The sequence below is a fragment of the Phyllostomus discolor genome, chromosome 4 (genome assembly GCF_004126475.2).
Source record: "Phyllostomus discolor isolate MPI-MPIP mPhyDis1 chromosome 4, mPhyDis1.pri.v3, whole genome shotgun sequence".
Lineage (NCBI taxonomy): Eukaryota > Metazoa > Chordata > Mammalia > Chiroptera > Phyllostomidae > Phyllostomus > Phyllostomus discolor.
Window position 1 is genome coordinate 184,214,172 of NC_040906.2, and position 22,341 is coordinate 184,236,512.

The 22,341-nt window shown below is 40.4% G+C and overlaps 1 protein-coding gene across 1 annotated transcript; it reads right to left on the minus strand.

Moving 5' to 3' along the window:
- Positions 1-17,265: 17,265 nt before the first annotated feature.
- CCN2 (cellular communication network factor 2) lies at positions 17,266-20,512 on the minus strand. Its single transcript, XM_036024734.1, has 5 exons — positions 20,206-20,512; positions 19,868-20,087; positions 19,334-19,585; positions 18,992-19,203; positions 17,266-18,613 (listed from the first exon to the last, which is right to left on the minus strand). The coding sequence occupies exons 1-5, from the start codon at positions 20,266-20,268 to the stop codon at positions 18,293-18,295; spliced, it is 1,068 nt and encodes a 355-aa protein (XP_035880627.1). The 5' UTR covers positions 20,269-20,512; the 3' UTR covers positions 17,266-18,292.
- Between the last annotated feature and the right edge of the window lie 1,829 nt (positions 20,513-22,341).

Consider the following 22,341-nt stretch of genomic DNA (forward strand, 5'->3'; position numbering starts at 1 on the left):
CAGGAGGCGGTGCCCGCCATCCACCACCTGCCGTGTGACTACGGGCCTGGAGCAGAAAACTGTGTGCCACCCCCACCTCCGTCCCTCCCTGACGTCTGCTTCTCCTTTTTGTTCATTTGGGAGAGTCTAAGATTCTTACTGTTTTGTGCCCCAGTGCTCCCTTCTGAAAGATTATTTTAGTATTTGTTTTATAGTTTGGAACCATGAACTCCTCTTTATCTATGAAAATCCTCCACAACCTGGCTTGGGAATATGCCTTCAACAATGTTTCCAGCTTGCTTTAGCCTGGCACCCTGGAGAGATTAGCAACGTGGGATTAACTTTTTACATTCATCTCCCAGTTTGGGGGATTCCCAGACTACATAAGCAGTGCTATTTCAAAACTCAAACTGCTTATGGAAGAGCCCGTGGCTCTATATGTCAGAGGAGATTTTTTTTTCCACTGTCTCCAGACAGACCAGACTTTTTCTCTGGGGGTTTGGTACACACGTGTTCTGGCTTTACTGGGGCAAGGCCGTGGGGTGCTAGTCTCACATTCGTCTCTACCTCCCGGTGTCGGGGCTTCACAGTCTCCGCTCATGTGGGCGTTGAGACCCCAGGCTGCTGGTTGATGGGACTGGAAACCCTCTCTCCTCCCACGTAGCCTCAGTGTTATTTGCATTCATACTTGAAGGCCCCATGGAACTGCTTTTTTCCCCTTGAGTTCAACAATGCAGTTTAAAGAATGCAGGCTATATTTGTCCAGAGTTTCCATGTTTTTGCTTGGAGAATGTTATCTACTGCCCAGAAACAGAAATCCACCCAGAATGTCCTTCACGCCTAACGTCATTCAGCCAGCCCCGAGCATCCACAGACACATGCAGCAGGGTGGCCCTGTGACAGCTGCTCCTGACCTGATGATCTGTATCTCCGTACGTGTAGGTGTGGGAGACTGAGGCCTGGGTCATTCTCCCCACTGCAGAAACACTGTGTTACAAACATGACCCAAATCACCCATTTTAGTGTACAAATATGGGTCCCTTTTCTTTATTTTTCTGTGTAATCCCTTTAGATCTAACTGCTTTTATTAAGAGTCTAGGTCTCTCTTTGGAGGCCTCACCCTCTCCAACAAATTATTCAATAACCCCTAGGGACATTAATACAAAGGGAATGTGACCTTTTCCAAGCCCCAGACAGAGAAAACCCATCTGTCATTCAGCACAGCTGCTGTCAGTCATTGTCCCACGGTGCCACAGTTGAGCACGTGTCCTGCAGAGTCTAGGGGTCAGTTGTTCATGGCTACAGTTTGCAGGAACCTTGATTTGGATAGCCAGGTAGCAGCTCTTTCAGTTCGCTCCCGGATTACCAGCAGCTGTTTTCTGAAGCCATGACAGAATAGATGCTCCTGAGGGCCTTCAGCCTCAGCCAACGACGGTGCCAAACCTGCACCTCCCCCAGATCGCCCCGCCCCTCTTACTTTGCGATGGTGTTTATAGACTGCATATATTTCTTCCAAGGATGTTAAGCTCCCCATTTCTTTCACTTCTCACTCAGTCAAAACACTAACTTTCATTGACACAGCGCCTTACCATCTCATAATTCATTGATACTCAAAACCTATTCCACACTGGCAGTACCGAAGCCCAGAGAGGGGAAGCAACTTCCCCAAGAGAATTCTACAAATTAATGGAAAACTGGAATGCTGCTGTTCTCTGCACCCACACCATGTCTTTCAGACAGGAACTCTCGCCACACAGTAAGCAGTTTGAGGTAAAAACCAAATATCTACTGTGTATTTACACGCACCCTGACTTATTTAAATGCAGTTCCTCTCACTAATGGTGTCTTTTGATCCTCTGGATTCTTGAAGTTGCAAACACATCTGTGGTTCTCTAAGTGTGGTCCCTGGACCCAGGGGATGGGAGTCACCAGGGAGCTTGTTAGAAATGCAAGTCCTCGGATCTCACCCCAGACCTGCTGAGTCAGACTCCAGGGTGGGGGTGGCGGCGGGGGGGGGGGGGGGGGGGGGGGGCAGCAGTCTTCGTTTTCACAAGCCTTGCAGGATTTAGAGGATCCCTCCTAATGTTTGAGAATCTTTTGATCTGCTGAGTCATCTAGATAGCATGCTTGCTCGGGGATATGATTTTCAAAGCCTACAAAAAAGGTGTGTAATTTGAAAAACAAAGTTTTATCTCCAAGTCATAAAAAGAGAGGACCAAACTGGGAATCAAAATGGAGGGTTTGTTAACTATCTACAACAAAAAACAATGTCATTTCATCAACTAATCTCAGTTCTTACGATTATCCATCTAATATGTTTAATTGGGAATGCAGATGCATTTGAGTGTTTCATATGATGTGAACTAGAGCCTCCAAAATAAGTATATATACTTCTGTTGTATTTTATTATTTAATTCTTGAATGTAGGGACTCAGTTCCTCATATAGCAACTCTGTGGATGAAGGTTAAAATTGTGGGAATAATAATCATCAATTTCCAGTTATGTTCAGATGACCACCAATGTCGGTGTAATTAAAGGAAGGAGTAAATGATACATTACAGTGAACCCTCTCTAAGACGTCTTTAAAAAATAAATTATGAATGGCAAGAGAAATGAGAAAAAAAAGCCAAACTATATATAGTTTTATTAGCCTGTTTGGGAGGGTGTTGTGCTTCGTTTCTATTTTCTCCTTATCTTTGCTTGTTCACCTCCATATTCTCTAGTGGACCCAGGTTAGATGTTTAATAACATAATGTGGAAAGGAAGAAAAAGAATATTTACCGATGGCTTATCATATATTAGCCATTACGGGCTAGCACATAATAAATGCTTAAAGGATCCACTGAGTACAACACTTAATTAGATATTCACATGGACACACAAGGCACTTACTATTGCTTCATTTCACAGATGGGAAAACTGAGGTTTAGGAAGATTAAATTATATTCTAAGATCATACACATAAAGTGAATCCAGGATTTAAATGTCAGTCTTTGAAGCACCAGAAATTCATGATTTTTCTTTGTTTTTAAAGATTTTATTTATTTATTTTTAGAGAGGGAAGGGAGAGAGAGAGAGAAAGAGAGAGAGAAACATCAATGTGTGGTTGCTGGGGGCTGTGGCCTGCAACCTAGGCATGTGCCCTAACTGGGAATCAAACCTGCAATGCTTTGGTTTGCAGCCCACGCTCAATCCACTGAGCTACACCAGTCAGAGCCTATGATTTTTCTACAGTACAATAATATCTCTCTGAGAAGTAGAATTAATAGTGAATATTGGCTTTGGACAATTTTAACTGTGCAAAGAATATTGATGCCATTAACTACTGCTTTGGGATCTGGAAATTTGTGAAGTAATTTAGCCTTTATATGCCAGTATATGTAGGCATATGTACAAAATGATTATCTCTTATGTATGAGAAGTCCATATTTGTTACACTTGAGTTGAACTTCAAAAGTTGACATTTAAGGAAAAAATTTCTTATAAAAAATCTTTTTTGAGTCTTCATTACTCCCTGTTCTCTTATAAGACTTTAAGTGCGGCAAGTCCATCAATCTGTTTTGTATTGGTTGCTTAGAGGCACTCTGAGGCTACTCCCTGATTCGTCAGCAATACAGAGTCACCCCCTAAAAATAGTATTATTGCTTGATCATAAACCTATATAATGGAATAGCCCATGGGTACTGCTGACAGGCGATACAGTCTGTTGTTGTTACTGCAACCAGGGCAAATACGATACGAAAGGTTTAGCTTGTAAACACGCCTTTTAGCCAAGTCTCCATTCAGGTTCCTGGAAACACATTGAGTGGTCCAGGCCTCCCCACCTGCCAGCTTTCTGCCATCATATTCCAGGAGAAAGTTTAATTAAGGAATGGAGATTCAACTTACATAACTGGCTCAGTAAGAAGCTGATCCCAGCAAATAGGGATCTCTCATTCATTTTAATCTTCATGAAACTGTATGAGTATTCATGTAATACTCTTGATGTGTTGAGAAGTAAAAAAAAGTTGTTAAATAATTTGTACAATATTTGACCATTAAAAATTATAATATTAAATGATATAGAAGATATATATAAATATCTAATAGAGCAGCACTGTTTAATAAAAATATAAGTCACATATGTAATTTTAAATTTTCTAGAAGTCACCTTTAAGATAAAAAGAAATGGGTAAAATTAATTGCAATGATATATTAATATATTTATTTTAAATTTATATAATGTATTTATATAAATATATGAATGTTTAATATTTATATTTAAATATATATTAAATCAATTTGTTAGTATATTTTATAGTAATTAATGTACATAATAAAATATATTGATACATTTTATTTAACCCAATACAAATTGCCTATATCAACATGAATCAATATAAAATTATTGGTATATTTTACATTTTTTCATACTTAGTGTTTGAAATCAGTGTGTATTTTATACTTACAGTCCATCTCAATTTGGGCACTAATTTTTGTGAGAAATATTTGATATGTTTAGATTTCATAAAATTTATAGCTGAAAAATGCATTTATATACCTAAGTTATTCCAATCACACATGAAATTTTCTAATAACTGAAATGAGTATTAATTTAAAAATTAAATTAATTACAATTAAATAAAGTTTCAAAATTAGTTTCTCAGTTACACTAGTAGACACATTGCAAGTGCTCAGTAATGACACATGGCCAGTGTCTGCAGCCTGGACAGTGTAACGGTCATGTTATTTCTGTGAAGTCTCAAATTGCCCATCATCTAGGCCTCAGAGGATGGCTCTTCCAGCTCTGAAGCCTAGGACAGCTGGGCTCTGCCCTCTGCTCACTTGTCCTGATCTGAACTCCATTTCTCTGTTATCTGGCTCAGTCCCCCTTGTCAGGCCCGCAGTGGACAATCACACAGATGGCAAACTGTGCAATTCCAGGGGACATCATTCACATGGCCACCAGAGGCCTTCAGTGATACTGTCAGGTCAGACGGCCCCTTACCTAATGCCTACCCAATGCCTACCCTGGTGGGTCAGGTCACTCAGAACATCCTCAGCTCCAGGCCTTCCCACCATGATGATGTGCTCTTCTGCATCTCATGCATCTCCCTCCAAATCTGCCTGAGATTGGGGCAGGCAGCTGTGTCTCCTCCGATAGTACTTCTCTCCCAAAGAATTCTTCAACAGAAACAGACATCTCCATGATAGCTCCATGGTTAGAGATCGCTTGAGGATATACCCTCACATTTCATGATAAATAAGGGATGAGATCAGGCCTGGGGTCAGACTCATAATCTTGCTCCTCATCAGGGCATCATTACTAAAATATTTTTATTAAAAAATGGAAACAGTAATTAGAGTCTAAAAGGGTTTTTTTTTTTTTTACTGAGATTAGGTGAAGAGACAACTAGTTTTATCATAAAGAGAAGCTACGGAAATAATTTTACAATGGTATATCAATTGTCTCTGCTTCAAAATCAAATGGAAACCTAGTGGTCTTTTTCAGACTGGAAATATGAATTCCATGGGAAATGGAAAAAGTTAGAGGGCTGAGATGCTCCATCACAGTCAAACAAATCCTTTCAGTTATTGAGGTCACATGACTCTAAGAGTAACAAAGTGGAGTAAGTATAAGAAAGTGAGAGCAGGACATGGAAATCACCTTGAACCTTGGGGGCGGAAGTACAGTTCATCTGCAGAAGGAATATACCTCAACAACTGAACAATTTTTATTAGACAAATCAAATTAAGAGAGAAATGCACTAGGAAGGATATGGCTTTCCTGGTATCAGAGTCAGGGACGCTTCATCGAAAGCTCAGGACAGCCAAATGTCCAAGGGAAGGACTCTAGGGACACTCTGGGAAAAATGCCTGCCCTGCAAAGAGTCTGGAAAGGGATCTACAGAGATCTCTCTGGAAACTGGAGGGGGCAAGATGGTGTCATTCAGGAGTTCTGGAGTCTAGTGGATGAGTCATTTGGAGCCAGAAAGTGAAAGGCACTCCCCCTGCACCCTGCAAGATCAACCATAAAAGAATGTGCTCTACTCAAAGGCTACCTTTCCAGCAGCTCTGACATCCACAGTGGCCACAGAGGCACCAACACCCGTGGGGATATTACTGCTGAAGCTCCCCTTCCCGCCCATCCTCCCCATTCACCCTTATTTCCAGATTTGATCCCAAATGCCTCACTGGTCTTGGGGTCTCACAAAGAGATCCTACTCTTTAACTTTTGAACAGTACCTGACTTGACTTTAGTTTCTTCTCAAGTCTCTGTCTCTGGGCTCCATGCTTTGAGGATGTATTTTTCCTCACCCAGAATAGGTAATTCTGGGATAAAGCATCTTCAGGGCTATTTAATTCATTGGGCAGTGTAGGCACAGATCTGGAGCTTATGAGCTTTTCACAGGCCCACAAAAATGTTTGATTCCTGAAAATAATGTGTATGGGCTCTAAATAATGTAAGAAAACTGGAAAATTGAAAGTAATAAATGTTTAATTAAAACCTGCAAATATAACACCGTTGTCAACTATATTCATTGTCAAATTTAGTGTTTATACAAACTTCATTGCATTTGAATGTAATATGGGAAGTTAGAATTTCTTACTTTGAAATGCATCCTGAGTACACATGGTAATAGCTGACAAGTAATAGCCGATCATAAATCATAAATCATAGCCAATCATAAATCACATGCTACCTAGAACCAAATAATTTCAAAAGTAAAGTTACATGCATCCTTTCAAAAAATGTGTAGCCCGAAATTATAATTGGTGTGAGATGAGGGTTTGTTTTGATATGTTTTATATGACGAAGAGTGGAGCCTCCATAATAAAAGAACTCAGTGCCTACCAACATCTTAAAATGACTCGGAAGACCCTTCTCCAACCAGTGCATACCTGGCCTTTCCCATTCCTAGATGAGGCATGTCCACGTAGTAGGTAGCACAGTGTGTCAGAAAGTCAGTGGAATTCACATCCTGGATATAATAGTTTCTAGCATAAGAAGCTGGCAACTTCTTTAGCCTCTCAGACCTTCCATTTGAATATGCAGAGATTCCTGGGAAGATTACATATGATGACAAAAGGACTTGATACCTAGTTGGTTGGTCATATGGTCTAGATAAAAGAGAAGATGGGTTAAATCCTTGTGCCCCAGGAGAGAACAGACTTGAACAAAGGAACAGAATTGAACTCAAAGATCAAGAACTTAATTAAAAAGTTCAAAACTGCAGGAGGCTTCAGAACCTCAAATCTTATAAAATTCATTATAGTCTGTTGCGAGAAAAGGATAAGCTTAAGATGATTGTGCTAATTGGGTCTCGTGGTAGATTACATTATTGTTCCCACTGACTCATTCCCTTCCTTGTAGAATAATTATGCATTCCCACCCTTTGCCATGTGACTTGCAGAGCCACCCTCTGGGCAAAAGATACTTCTTGCCACCACGTCAGTTTGGCCACATGACTTGCTTCAGCCATTGGGAAGTGCTGATGCCACACCCAAGCACCAGATTTAAGGGCAGTTGTGTGATTTGGCTCTACCTCTCACCCTTTCCCCTCCACCTCAGTAATGATGTTGTGTCCCAAATGCGGCTGCTCTTTTAGTCTGGTTTCTGGCACAAGAAGGGACATGGAACCAAGCCACAACAGTGAGATACAGCTGCCAACATGGAATTGTGCAAGAAATAAACGTTTGTTGTTATACTGAGATTTGGGACTGGTTTATCATCACAGGAAGGTTGATTAATGCAGGTTTTCAGGAGGAAAGATTCCTCCAAGTGAAAAGGTTTTTCTCATTGTTCTTTTAGTGATCTAATTTAAAAAAGAGGATTTTTGCAACAATCATCGTGTTACACTGTCCTCAGAATAGTGTTGTGCATACTTTGCAGTAATTGGCACTGTAACAGAATTAGAAAGCTAACATTGAAGTAATCCCTGTGCCACCCGTTCTGCACACCATGAGGCTCCATGTCAGAACGCTAGGAGTGAAGTCATGGAGATATTTGAATGGCCAATAAAGTTACTTATTTGTCCCTAGTGACATCTTCTGGGATTTACTGATGTAGGCAGTTTGCATTTTGCAATTACAAGTGTGAAAATATTCTTTGTTGCCAATTTTGCTAGCATTAGGAATTCTTTGCAAGGTTCTTTCTGCACTTCATAGAAAATCAACATTAATTAAATCAGCTCATTTCCCCTATGGCTTAATTTAGCACACCACTTATTTCTCCATGGTGTGAATCTGTTTTTTTGTTTTCTTCTTCTCTGAGCTCTAGAAAAATGAAGTTCCTTGACTCAGAAGAACCTAACCTTTCATGAGTTACAGCAAAATAGCAACCACCAAGATTTCTGTTGTTGTTGTTGTTGTTGTTGTTGTTGTTGTTGTTTCTGGTTCATTTTTATTGAGTGAGTGAAAGCTACTTTAACATTTTCTTAGTGAAGCCATCTGGTGAGGCAGTGAAAATTTAACAGAGAGATCGTCTTTCCTGCAGAACCTTGAAATTATTGCACTAATCTGAACATTTCTGCATTCTCCCATTGTCTGCAAACTTGCCCTCATTTGTCTTTCCACATTCACCTCATTCATTCAACAAACATTTATTGACTTCATGTCAAGTATTGTTGTATACCCCACAGTTAAAGTGGAGAAGAAGAGGGACAAGACTCAGTTTTCTTAGTCTTAACCCTCTTAAAAATTCTTAGGAAAAGATCTGCTTAGATAGAGGGAATGGAAAGTCCAAAAGCCATGAGGCAGGGCCAAGTTAAAACCTTGTAAGGAGAGGATGGGAGGCAATGCTGATGAAATGAAGTTAAGAAGGGGAGGTGTTGCCCCACTTTGGGTGGGACCACACAGCTCACGGGAACTAGACTTCGGTGTTTCTTTTGCCCCACGGAGGGTAAGCTCTGACAAAATCCCCATAAGTTAGATTCTGGTAAAATAATTTTTGCTGAGGCTGGCCTTGTTAAGAAGAACAGAGTATATTTTAAAATGGTTCCTTTTCAGATGAGTACTAGAATAATTGGGGAAGGTCATTTTGTAAGTTTTATAAATGGCAAATCACTATGCTGTATACCTGAAACTAATATAATATTGAATGTCAACTGTAAATGAAAATTAAAATAATAAATAAATAAAAGAGCTACAAATGGAAAAATGATAAATAAATAAAATGATTACTTTTCTGTCCCTCCTGCATGAAGCAAGAGGGGATTTTCCTCCATTTTTCATGGGGCTCCTGGAGGTAAAATTCACAAAAACATGCCCTGCACCCCCCAAACTGGGCCAGGGACTACTTTTTCTGTAAGTGCATTTCTAAACTGAAGTTGCAATATTTGAATGTTGATGAGAGAGAAGTGGAGTGTTTCCACCCCAGTAACCAGTAGAGTGTCATTACTAGAAATTCAGGATCATAAGGAGAAGCTGGTTTTGAGGGAAATTACGTTCCTTCAGTGTGGAGCATAATAAGACCAACAGCATTCCTCTTTTTCTCTAACATCAAGGATCATTCACTGAAGCATGTTAACACAAAGCAAACAACCTCCTCCTCCCCAAAACTCTTCAGCAGATGACCCAGACCTGGCTCTCTATTAGATACACACAGTGATGCTTCCAGTTGACATCTCCCAGTAGAGTCTCTTGGCTCCCATAAAGCTGTTGGCAACGACAGCTTCCACGGGCCACTGCTTCCAACGGTGTCAGCATGAGTTTCCGTAGCAGTGGCTTCCAGAGGCCACTCACACTATCACACAGGCCCTAACCAGCATGACACTTCCCAGCAGATCATGCCTCAGGTGATTGCCAGCAGCTCCTGATTTCTATTTCTGTGAAATTCCTTTAAATTCTAAAAGGCTCAATTTTAAAGGACCTCAGTCCCAAAATCTCCTCAAAAAAGCTTCAGGTTTCCTTCAGTGGCCAACAAGAGCATCAGATATTTGGCATTACTCCTCTAGGCCAGCTCTCAATAGCCTCCCTATGAAGCCCTTGGGGGGTTACAATGCCACACGGTCTTTCAAAGTCCTTTATGATCTCCATTGGCTATGCTACGTACCTCTGCAAGAAAACTCCCATAGATAGAGATGCTGAGCTTCTGGGTTGAAAGACTGACGAGTGTTTTCTTATTGAGGCATCCTCTCTGTACTCCTGTTAGCTGAGCAATCTGTGTGTGGGGGAGGTCACTGAACAACCATATTTGAACAAATGTGACAGAAAGACTACCATAATAGAAGCAGCAGATTCACAAAGACTCATACTAAAAAGATGGAAAGCCAGCAAATACTGTATGGCTGAACTAAGAATGTATGTCATGTTACTCCGGGCTCTACTGGTGCCTTCCCAGTCATGTTACTGTTCAGTCATGTTACTCCAGACTCTACTGGTGCCTTCCCACTTTCTTTCTTACGCTGTTTACCAAGGCTGAACACACAAACTGACTTTCCCAGAACCCCCGCACAGCTGCTGCCTTTCTCAGAAGTGATCTCCCAAAGGTCACACTATAAGGTCCTTAACTCCTTCCCCAAATCTAGGGAACAACAGTATTTGGCTCATGCCCCACGTGTGCCCCTTCTCTCACTGTGTCCCTATATCAGGTCGTCTATGCACACGGAGTCCTGGGAATTGCTCCAAACCTCTCAGAGCTCTTTGCATAAATATGCAAACTTGCCTAATAACCCTGAGTTTAAATCTATGAATGACAGGAAATCGTCTTTGCACTGCAATTTATCAGCTCAGATTATGGGTAAAACAAATAAGTAGAATTTTTTAAAAGCTGCCATGTAGAAAATATTTCCTAAGCCCTTAGATTTAATGCCATTTTCAATACTTCATAACAGCACACTAGAGAAGATATAACAAATACTGAACACAGATCAGAAAAAAATAGCTAGAGAGGAATTCAGTCTGGGGAGAAAAATAAGGAGTTAGGTTCATTCTCATTTTTAAAAAATTCCTCTGGAATGATATAAAAGAACATCTGAAAAAAGATTAAAAGAATAATAGTTTATCTTTTTTTAATGTTAAGGGTTTCACTTTCAAAAGACTTCAGCCCCAAACATAGAATAAATCAGTATGAATTGGATTGAAAAATGGAGAATAGTCAACATTTTTAGCAGTGAATGAAGATGTATAAAGTCAAAAATTTTTATCACAATTTCCCAGTTCAAAATGCTCTACTGAATCTTGGATTACCTGTGGTTTGTGATAAATCTGTCTATATTGCCTAAAATCTAACTTCTTTTTATAACACCCATCACTTCAGCAGTTAGATTTGGGTGCTTTATGTGTTTTTTATATTATTTTTATAAAAATGATGCTAGACTAAAGGTCACTTGAAAATACAAGATAATAAGTACAAGATGTTCCTCATCTATTTAGATTCATGGACCTTATTATTACTGCCTTTGCCGGTATGACATCTTGGACTAAAAATGTAATCACTATAGTGTTGATAGCCCAGTCTTCTTAGGGAAAGGACCCAGATGCCTTAAGTGACATTCATGAATCATGGCTTCTTGTATGAAAGTGAGTGTATGCAGAGTAGTTATTATTATTTTTAAAAATCAGACAGCTAGGGTTGATTTAAAATTTTTATTTATTCACATGTGAGTAAAATTTATTGAAAGTACCACCTCCTCCACCCTTCTCTTGGCTCCTTCTGCCCTGCCCCAGGATGCTTCATGAACTAGGGTCTTCAGTTTTTTGGTTTTGTTGGCTTATTTTAATTAGGTAAAGGCAGAATGGATCAGAGCAGGTTTTGTTTTTCATAAAAGCAGTTGTTTCCTAACGACTTGCCTGCCTATATCCTGTTGAAACGCACATAAACATAATGTAATGTGTTGATAACGCTGATTGCAGAAGTGGAACTTTACACAGCGAGCCATGATTTTCCACATGGGACTACAGACACCTTCAAATCTTGTTGGGACCTATAATTACATGATGTTTATGGAGTCCCATTAAATGTACATCAAATACATAGTTTATGGCTTCTTTTCATTACTTTCACTTTGCGAGTATGTTTTAATGAATGTGCCTTCTGATAAGCTAATAAAACATGAATGTTGGGAGAGGTCAACCTGTCTTCTGAGATTTACATAAAAATTGGCGTGAGTCCATCTGATGATTAAAAGGGAAGGCCAGTGCCCCTCTAAGATGCCTATGCATTTTGGGATACTTTCTTTTTATAGGTACTTCTAGCTTTGAATTTGGGATTTATAATACAAAATATGTATTTGGCCTTCATCTCTGTTTCTAGCTTAGAGCTCCAAAACCTGGTTCCCATCACATGGTTGTGGGAATCTGTGATTTACAGTTAGTCAGAAGTACAGGTAATTACCTGGGCTTCTTTCATTCAGCGTAATGTCGGTAGTTCTTTTTATTGATGTGTATTTTTCCATCGCACCGATATTTTGCATTCTACTGCTTTGAGTTGTTTTCAATGTCAGGGTAGATAAAACTATTTTGAGAATTTTGTAGATGGATTTTGTTCATTTTTCTTGTATCTGTACCTTTGTTATATCACAGATAGCTATAGATGTAGCTTTAGTAAATACTGTCATACAGTTTTCTAAAGTTTTATATTTCTCTAAATTACATGTTAACTGTGTTGACAAAAATAGTGTTAGCATTTGTTTATCTAAGCAATTCTGAATATGTTTTGTATTCTTGAGGTGTAAATTCTAATTAATCAATGATACTCTACATTTCTTACTAACTCATGTTTGACTAACTTTTTAACATCTAATATAAGAGATGGTCTCCATGTTTATTGCTTTGGATCCTATATTTAGAACTGGAATCTGACTTAGTATTTTAAGGATGTATTTTATATTGTTTACTTTATTTGTAGTCTTAGCAACAGTCTATATATAATCAGTATGATTCATGAGGTAAAGAATAGTTATTATAAACTTATGTAGGGAAATCTGCCATGATTTTCTTTACAGCATAGGAAATGAGGTAAGAGAATATACTGAATATACATGAATATGAAAATTCTCCAGAAGTTACATGTGTGTTTCACACACATCCAGGTACATGGCTAAATCAAAAATAGGGCTTCAATAGCTAAGCCATTTATTGATTTATGTATTGTGAACTGTTTATCTAAATCTGAAATTATGAAAAATGAACATTTTTAGGCATATTCTTCACTGTGTTTTAAATGAGGAGATAAAATATTCATTTCAAATATCTTTTTTTTCTAATTATAAAATAGTACATGGAACATTTAGAAAAATACAGAAAATTATAAAAAGGAATATAAAATTACTTTAAACTAACCATCATGAGATGAACACTATTGGTTAAGAGATCTATTTCTTTCCAATGTCATCTCTAACTTATGGCAAGAGTTGGTAGAGATTGGGCCGATCTGTTCTGAGGCGCTGTGAGATGTGCAGGGTACCAGAGATATGATACTGAAGTCTTCATAGAAAGATTATATTTTGCGTATAGTGAATAGGTTTCTTAATAATCTCACATGGCCAGTTAAGTTTTCTCTTTAACTGTCATTGTGAACTAATGAATTTAAAGATAGATGATACACAATGCACACCATTTTTATTCTTATCCTTATTGAAGCTCAAATTGCCCCATCTTTAATGGGGAGTATCTTCAAATTGTCTCCTGAGTCTTTTTGATATTATCTTAATGGTCTTCATTAACTTCATTATTATACAATATGAAAAGATATTCTAAGCATAAATGTATTTATCTTACACATTTTTTTTTGCAAACCTAGAATCAACCATTCTCCAAGAAGCTCAAGTTTCTTTTAAGGGAAAGTAATGTTTCAAGAGCCCAATCTGGGCTTAAGGATGCTCATTGCTCTTGAGTTGACATTGTACTTAAGCCTTTTCAGTGAGTGGCTGCAGGAAAAAAATAGATGTATCTGTTTGTGTTTGTTTTAAAGATAAAATGCATCATAAATTTATGCTAATATTTAATTCATATTCAAGACTACAGAATTTTGCTTAACCAGTTTCATATCACATCTCCATTTTCTGCCTTTCTCATTAATCCCAGTATTCACTAAGCCTAGGGATAGAATTAGAATATCCAAAATGGCTCATTCATGTTATTGCACATTCCATACCTGACAGTCTCAGAATAGCAGTGTTAATAATGCTATAACCACCAAGAAAAACAGTTAAATATTTGGAGGGGGAGTCATATGCTAACTCCATTCTTTCCTCCATATTTTATGGTTGCAGTCTGTACTGTCACAGCACATAACCACTGCATACTATACTTTCTCCTCATTAATCTTTACTTAGCTGTAATGCTAAAGATAAATTACTTTAAATGTTTACCACCAGTCCTTATGTTAATATGTCTCAGATATTTTGTTGTCTGAGCTTATTTTTCTAGTAGGTTCCTTAGGAAGGGCTGGAAAGAGCAACATGCTCCCAGTTCTTGTATGTTTATTTATGATTTGTCTGTTACAATTTGAAACATTTTTATCCTTTTTTTATTTATAAATTTTGTCCTCACCATCTATTCTTCTTAGGGAATTATCCATTGTATTTATTCACTCTTGTGTTTTTCCTAGTTTGATATAATTCTTTTATTTCTAATTCCTTCTTGAGTTTTACCACCATCTTTCTGTTTTATTAATTTTGATTTATGTTGCTGTTTTATGTTATTGTTTCCTTTTTATCATTCATGTCTAATGTCATTTTCTTAATATTCTTTTGAAATTGCAGGTTGTAGTTTTGACATGTTTCCTGGGCCTATATTTCTGACATGCTTTTATTATCTGTAGGGGTGTTATTCTGTTCTTTATTTTTTTTCATATGACAACTTTGTATTGGATTTGACTATGATGATTTTGTCTTCCTATTTTTTATGTAAAATTAGTTTTCTCAAATTGTGTTGAGAAAGGAGGTTTGGTTTAGATAACTTTTCTAACTTCACAGAACTCCCTCTTTTGTCATTTTTATGTAGTATTAAAAATATGAAAAGTCATAAAAAACAGGGACCTACAACCAAGACTGTTCTACCCAGCAAATCTATCATTAGAATTGAAGGGCAGATAGAGCTTCCCAGACTAGAAAAAACTAGAAAAGGAGTTCATCATCACCAAACCATTATTATATGAAATGTTAAAAAGGACTTACTTAAGAAAAAGATCAAAACTATGAACGATAAAATGGTAACAAATACCTATCTATCAAGAATGGAATCTAAAAAAACAAACTAAGCAAACAAGAACAGAAACAGAATCATGGATACGGAGAATACTTCAATGGTTGCCAGATGGGAGAGGGGTGTGGGAGAATGGGTGAAGAGGTGAGGAGATTAAGAATTACAAATAGGTAGTTACAGAATAGCCATGGAGATGTATAGTACAGTATAAAAAATGGAGGAGCCAAAGAACTTATACGTGTGACCCATGGACATAAACAATGGTGGGGGATTGCCTGAGGGAGTGGGGGTTGCTGGATGGAGGGGAAAAAAGGGGAAAATTGGGACAACTGTAATAGCAAAATCAATAAAAGATAATTTTTAAAAAATGACAGTTTTCTTCCTGAGATTTTAATCCTCTGTTTCTCTCCTCAGTTTTGTCTGGCTCTTCTCACTCAATATCTTTCTTATCTCTGACCTGCTTAATTTTGACTCTGCTCCCAAGAGTGCGGATGGAGTCCTTTTTTGTGAAAGAATCTTTGTCTGTATGTTTTGTTGGAGAAGGCAAAACTCCTACCAGTTTCAGTAGCTGATGTGAAATTGGTGTCCTCTATTTCACCGCTGGCTATTTTTGAGGGTTCCTGTTCTCAGGAGCATCAGATACCCTCCAGCAACCCTTTGCATTTTTCCGACATATGTACTGACAGTGCAGGTCTTGGGGGGCATTGATTTTATCCCACTTACATTTCAGGGTTTAAGGGATGCCTTGTTACCTAATTTTAAAATAAATGTTGCTCATGAAGTTTTGATTTTGCAATCTAGTTGCTGTCTTTAAATGTGGAAATTTGAAAATTCTAAAATCTATGCCTCTGTTTTACTCCTATCTTGCCAGAATTCTCAAACTCCTTTGAAGACAGTCAGGCTCATTTACCATGGCCCTTCGTCTTTGCAGCTAGGAGTCAACTGACAGAAAGGAAAAGCAAACTAAACACGACATACCATGTGTATGTTTGCATGCGCACACACACATGCACATGTGGACTCACTGGGGAAGAGACATAGCAGCTGACAGCATTGCTATATACGTACACGGGTGTGTCCTAAAAGTCCCGTGTTTTGACCAGAAATATTTTTCACATTTTGAACATGGGAAGTTTTTCTTCCGGTTTGTGGCATGAGCACTGTTTGTTGAAGTAGCCTTTATTTTCAGAAGTGTTTTTGTCTCTCGACATGACACTAGGACTACAGCATTGCCAATTACCCCATGATGGGTTATTTTGTCGGCAACTATTTTTTTCCCCTTAGAATCTATAGTTATTCTGATCTGGAAAGAAATGGGCTTCTAGTTGTGCTTGGAGTATTCCTTTTTGCCATTTACTTTAGTTCACTTTTCATTAGAGGCTGGACAGGCCCAACATTATCTACAAACCATTCTTCCAGAACAATCTCATTTCATCATTTGCAAACCACTCTTGGTAAGCTATAGATCTTGAGATCTGAAAAAGCCAAAAACTTAGGGAAATAGAAGAGTTGCTTTTAAGAAAAATTTCTCTTAATGTTAATGAATCAAAGATTTGCTTATCATCCCTTTTCTATTTATGCCACCATCTATTTGTGATTGGTTATCATGGCAACTAGAAACAGAATTGTACAGAATGAGATTTATTAAACTGCTCCATTTTAATGCAGCTTTCACTTTATACTTTTTGGATTTAACAGTAAGATATTGAAGTTCAGAAATAGGTCTACAGTAGACTATACAAATTCAAAACATGAGTAAACATTTTCTATATGCAAGGCATAGATAGTTTATCATGTGAAGGGTTGGAAATTAAATGCCTATAATGGCCAGCAGCATTAAATGTGAACAGGGCCAGGACTAATACAATAGGGGCTGGTGGAGAATGAAGAATCTAGACACAGGTGAATGTGCTTATAAAGTACTGTGAAGCTAAAAAAAATGCCTGTGTGCTTAGTATAGTATATATTCTGGCAACTTTATGATACCTGGTTCACTGTGAAATATATTATTGTAAGAATTATATTGACGTGATTAACCAATTTATTATTACATATTTAGAAATTTATAGGTGAATAATTTTAAGATAAACAAAAGCTTCCCATTTATATGCAAGTAAACTCAGAAATGTTTACAGAATAAATGAATAACCAAGCTCTTTATAGAAAAAATATATACTTTATTTTTGACTAGAAAGGTGCAAACATGTAACTTTTGGTCACACTCTCAACAAATAAACTGTCCCAAAACAGTCATAGTCAAAGTGGAAACAAATGCTCCCATGTGGAAAAACTGATCAACTGTATAGAGCCACTCAATGGCTTTTCAGTAAAAGCCATTTGTTCATCAAAAGTGAGGTTATCCCATTTCCAACCTACAAATCAGACTTCCAAGGGCATTGCTGGCTCACCTTCAAACAAAATGATCTGTTTGGATGGACTGTCACTCTGACTGAGCAGAATGTCCATTTAAATATCCATGTCATGCTTTGAATGATCAGACAAGCTTTATGTCTTACCTACGGTGTTTGGAATTGAGGCTAACATTTGAAATATCAAAGCATTAAAAACATAAACAAAAAGGTACAAACAACTTTAAATTAACTTAGATACCTGTACAAATATATATATATACACACACAATATTTACAATACCAATAAAAAAAATCTGGCTTGTTACAGGCAAATTCGCTTGCCACAAGCTGTCCAGTCTAATAGACAGAGTTCTGATTCCTGAACATTGTCATTCGAATCAGAATGTCAGGGCTGAGTCTGCTGTTCTGACTTAAAGAAGAACTCGACTCAGCCTCACGATGGCAGAACACATCCTAGCTGTCAGCTACAGGCAGGTCAGTGAGTGTGCTAACGTTTCCCCTCTCAATGACCCTGCAAATAGCAGGCACAACACTACTGTAAGATTTCGGGCTCTCCCACTGTTCCTAAAGCCACACCTTAGTATACATTCTGGTGCTATGTGCTAATGTAGTCCCACTGTCAAGTCTTACTTTCTTCAAACCAGTGTCTGGGGTTGATAGACTATTTGAATGTCACACGGCACAATATTTTGAATTTGGAGGGAATTTTTCTTTTCCCCAGTTAGAAAAACTGATTTAAATAACTTGTGCTACTGAAATCATGTTTACAGAAAAATGAGATGTGGATCAGTTCAAGTTACAGTCCAATGAGTTAATGTCTCTCACTGTCTCTGGCTTTATGCATGTCTCCATGCATCTTCCTGTAGTAGGGTGACTCGAAGATGTCATTGTCTCCAGGACAGTTGTAATGGCAGGCACAGGTCTTGATGAACATCATGCTCCTCTTCATGACCTCACCATCAGAACACTTGAACTCCACGGGAAGGGTGGTGGTTCTGTGAGGGGTGCAGCACCGGCCATCCGTGCATACTCCGCAGAACTTAGGCCTATATGCCTTCACGCTTGTGCAGCCAGAAAGCTCAAACTTGACAGGCTTGGAGATTTTGGGGGTACGGATGCACTTTTTGCCCTTCTAAGGAAGACAAGAGAGGAGAGAAAAATCAATGACTCTACAAGGGAAGTAGCTTTCTCCAGTCTCTGTGTGTTCTAGGCTTATATTGTCTGACTTCTGTTTATATTTTGAGGAGAGGAAGTTTGAGTCTCCTTTGCCAGTTTTCCAAAAATAGGCATAGCCTCTTTTGGGATGTCTTGAATTAACTAACACTGTGGTGGATTTCGTAGTGGAAAGCTGGAGGTTTTTATTGCATAACATCTCATTCCAGCAAAACAGCACAATGGTTAGATATTTTTGGAGATAATAGGCCTATAATGACAAGGTGGTTGGAGACCTAACTTTGGTCCTATCTACCATCATTCCATGAAAATCAATGAATAGGAGCAGAACATGTACCTTAATGCTCTCTTCCAGGTCAGCTTCACAAGGCCTGACCATGCAGAGCCGGCTCTGCTTCTCCAGCCTGCAGAAGGCGTTGTCGTTGGTAACCCGGGTGGAGATGCCCATCCCACAGGTCTTGGAACAGGCACTCCACTCTGTGGTCTGGACCAGGCAGTTGGCTCGAATCATAGTTGGGTCTGGGCCCAACGTGTCTTCCAGTCGGTAAGCTGGGAGAGCAGAGCACACAAACACAAGGTAAGAAGCCAGGATAAGACATTTCCCCCTTCCCCTGGCAAAGTTAGCACTCAGTCCCTGGGGGAGAATTGCTACACTGACTTAGAGAAAGATTCAACTCACCGGCGAGGGCAGGGCCAACCATGGTTTGGTCCTTGGGCTCATCGCACACCCACTCCTCACAGCATTTCCCGGGCAGCTTGACCCTCCGCGGGAAGGGGCAGTCAGGGCTGGGCAGGCGAACATCCATGCTGCACAGGGGCACGCAGCCTACAGCCCCATCCAGGCAAGTGCACTGGTATTTGCAGCTGCTCTGGAAAGACTCTCCACTCCGGTACACCGTCCCTCCGAAGATGCAGGGGGCACCATCTTTGGCTGGAGGAGTGGATGGGAAAAAGAGGGGTGCGGAGGTCAGGCATCGGTCTCTGGTACTCTGACAGTAAGCGCACTGGGGATAAGAGCTGGGTTCAAAGCTCCAGGGGGCGGGCTGGAAGCAGCCGGAGGAAGGGACTCAACTAGTGAGGCTTATTGGCTTATTTTCTTGGGGGAAGGTGGGCGTGAGGGAGGAGGTGGCCGGTCACTAAGTGTCCCCGGCACCTCGGCTGGCCGTAGCGGTAGCGAGGGGCAAGGGGCCCTGGCAGGGGCTGCGGGTCTTACCGGTGCACACGCCGATCTTGCGGTTAGCCGGGGAGCCAAAGTCGCAGAAGAGATCTCGGTGCGGGTCGCAGGGGTCGCGCTCCGTGCACAGCTCGCCCAGCTGCTTGGCGCACACTCGGCAGCAGCCACAGCCGTCCAGCACCAGGCTGACGCCGGCGGGGCAGCGCGGCGCCGGGGCTGCGCACTGGCACTGGCCGCTGCAGTCCAGGCCGGAGGCGGGCTGCAGGGAGGAGACGCGTCAGCGGGGCGCACACCCCTCGCGCCGCCGGGCCCTCCCTTTCCCCCGCCGAGTCCTTCCTCAACGGCGCCGGCCGCCGCGGGGGTCTCCATGCGTTTACCTGTTTGCAGAGGGTTAGCAGGAACCCGCAGACGATAAAGACGCGACTCAGGTCGGAGAACATGGTTGGATCACTGCGGACCGAGGGTCGGAGTTTGCAGCAGGATGGGCGCGGCGCGTCGGCGGGAGGGTGGATCGTGGGCTCGGGTTGGAGGTGGGTGCTGGACTTCGTTTCTGGAGCTGTCGGCCGGGGCGGCTGCCGTCGGGCTGGAGGCGGTCGGTCGCCTGTGGTTGGACTTGCACTGGCTGCCTCCTCTCGGCGGGGAAGAGTTGTTGTGTGAGGTTGGGGCGGGCGGCCGAGCCTTTTATACGCTCAGGGCGGCCCCGGCTCGCCAATGAGCTGAATGGAGTCCCACACAAACAGGGACATTCCTCGCATTCCTCCCCACCTTCCTGCCTCATCAACTCACACCGGATTGATCCTGACCCCTTGACACTCAGCATTCCTCCCGTCTGAAAAAGCTGGCACACTCCAGCTCACTTAAAAAAAAAAAAGAAAGGAAGAAAGAAAGGGGAAAAAAAAGGCTCAGTATTTCCAGCACCAAATAGGATTTTTCCCCCTTGCCTCTTCGCACCACTCCTGACTTATATCATTTAAAAACACATCGGCAACTATTACTTTTTATACCACTCACTTCTGTTTCTAATAGCTGCGCCTGTTCTACCCACTGGCAAATTCTTCTTAGAATGTAGGTAGCCAAAGAAGCCAACAGCAGGGATTCCTAGAACAATTCTAACGGTTTTCCTATTTATTACTTTTGTAATAATTTTAATTTTAGAGGTTGTCTGACTTGGAAACTCTTCAGAGAGCAGAAGAGGAGCTAGTTGCTTCTAAGCTGAAATCCACGAGAAGCCTGCCTACCTGCAAAGCCCTGAATTCCATAATGGAGATGTGGGAATCTGATCTTCAGTGCATGGGGATAACGGTTTGGATGCCCATTGCCAGAGCAGGAAGAGAACAAAGCCTCTGCCTGAGTGTGTGTGCAGTTTTCCAAGGGAGATTTCCAGCACTCTTGCTTTGTTTCCTCTTAACACATGTGGCAGGTTTTTTATTGTTGGGGTGTAGGGAGGAAAGGATGAGTGGGCATCAGTCTTTCCAGAAAAATGGTCTTATTGGAATGGCAGAGCAGATGGTTATGTGTTGGGGAGGCAGAGGCTCTGAATGTTGGGGTGAGAACCCAGGAACGGAAAGAGAGGAGAATCAGGCAAGAGGGGGTCAGCAAGAAGATTGGGGTTCTTGGGGTTCTTGAAAACACCACTGTGGGTCTTTGAAAAATGAGTGATTTTTCTTACACTCAAACCTGTTAACTTCCAGGTTTTGTACTGGAAGTTAGATTGTACTTGGTTTGTCTTGCAGTAAAAATCTGTTTATATGACAAGAGCAGTGTTATCCATTATATCTGGTTATGAATTAAGAGTGTCAGTGAGTAATATATTTTAGTGATGCCCCACATGTCTGTGAATAGTGACTGTGACTTCTTATTACCCAAGGGGTGTGCAGCCTAATGGGATGAGGTCGGGGCAAGGAGAGAACAGGTGTTATTCCCTCTGCTTGTGTACAGGTGTCAAATATGGCCAGTAACGTCTAAGCCTGTCTCCATTTCTTCATATCGTTCGTTAGCTTCACTAAGGACGTAGTTAATGAGCTGTGCTTTCACTTAGAATCTATAGTTTAGTTGTGTTTTTGTTAATATTTCCAGTTACCATTCCATGTAAAGAGAGTGACTCCAGGATCATGCCGGTTTTTTCTGTTGTAATGCCACAGCATTTGACAGTGGTATCACCAGCGAGTTGATGCTTCCTTTTACTGGTTTAAGATAACCATATCTGTTTCTGATGTGAAGACAAGCTTTCAGAAACAACACTGTAGATGTACAAGTTGCAAACAGCCTGTTTAAGCTGGGCATATGTTTTTAAAGTTTCAATTCATTCTGTTGAAAAATAGCCAAGAAAAAACCCAGCCACTCCAGCTCCAGCATAGGCCACATCATCTGTACACAATTACTGTGTTCAGCAGTCCACACGTTGTCCAGTGCAGTTGTGTGTCAACAGTGTGGATGGCCAGCAAAGGGGGCCTCTGAAGCTCAGGAAGAATTTTCATCATTGTTAGTTAATGTTCTTTCCAAACATTCCTCAA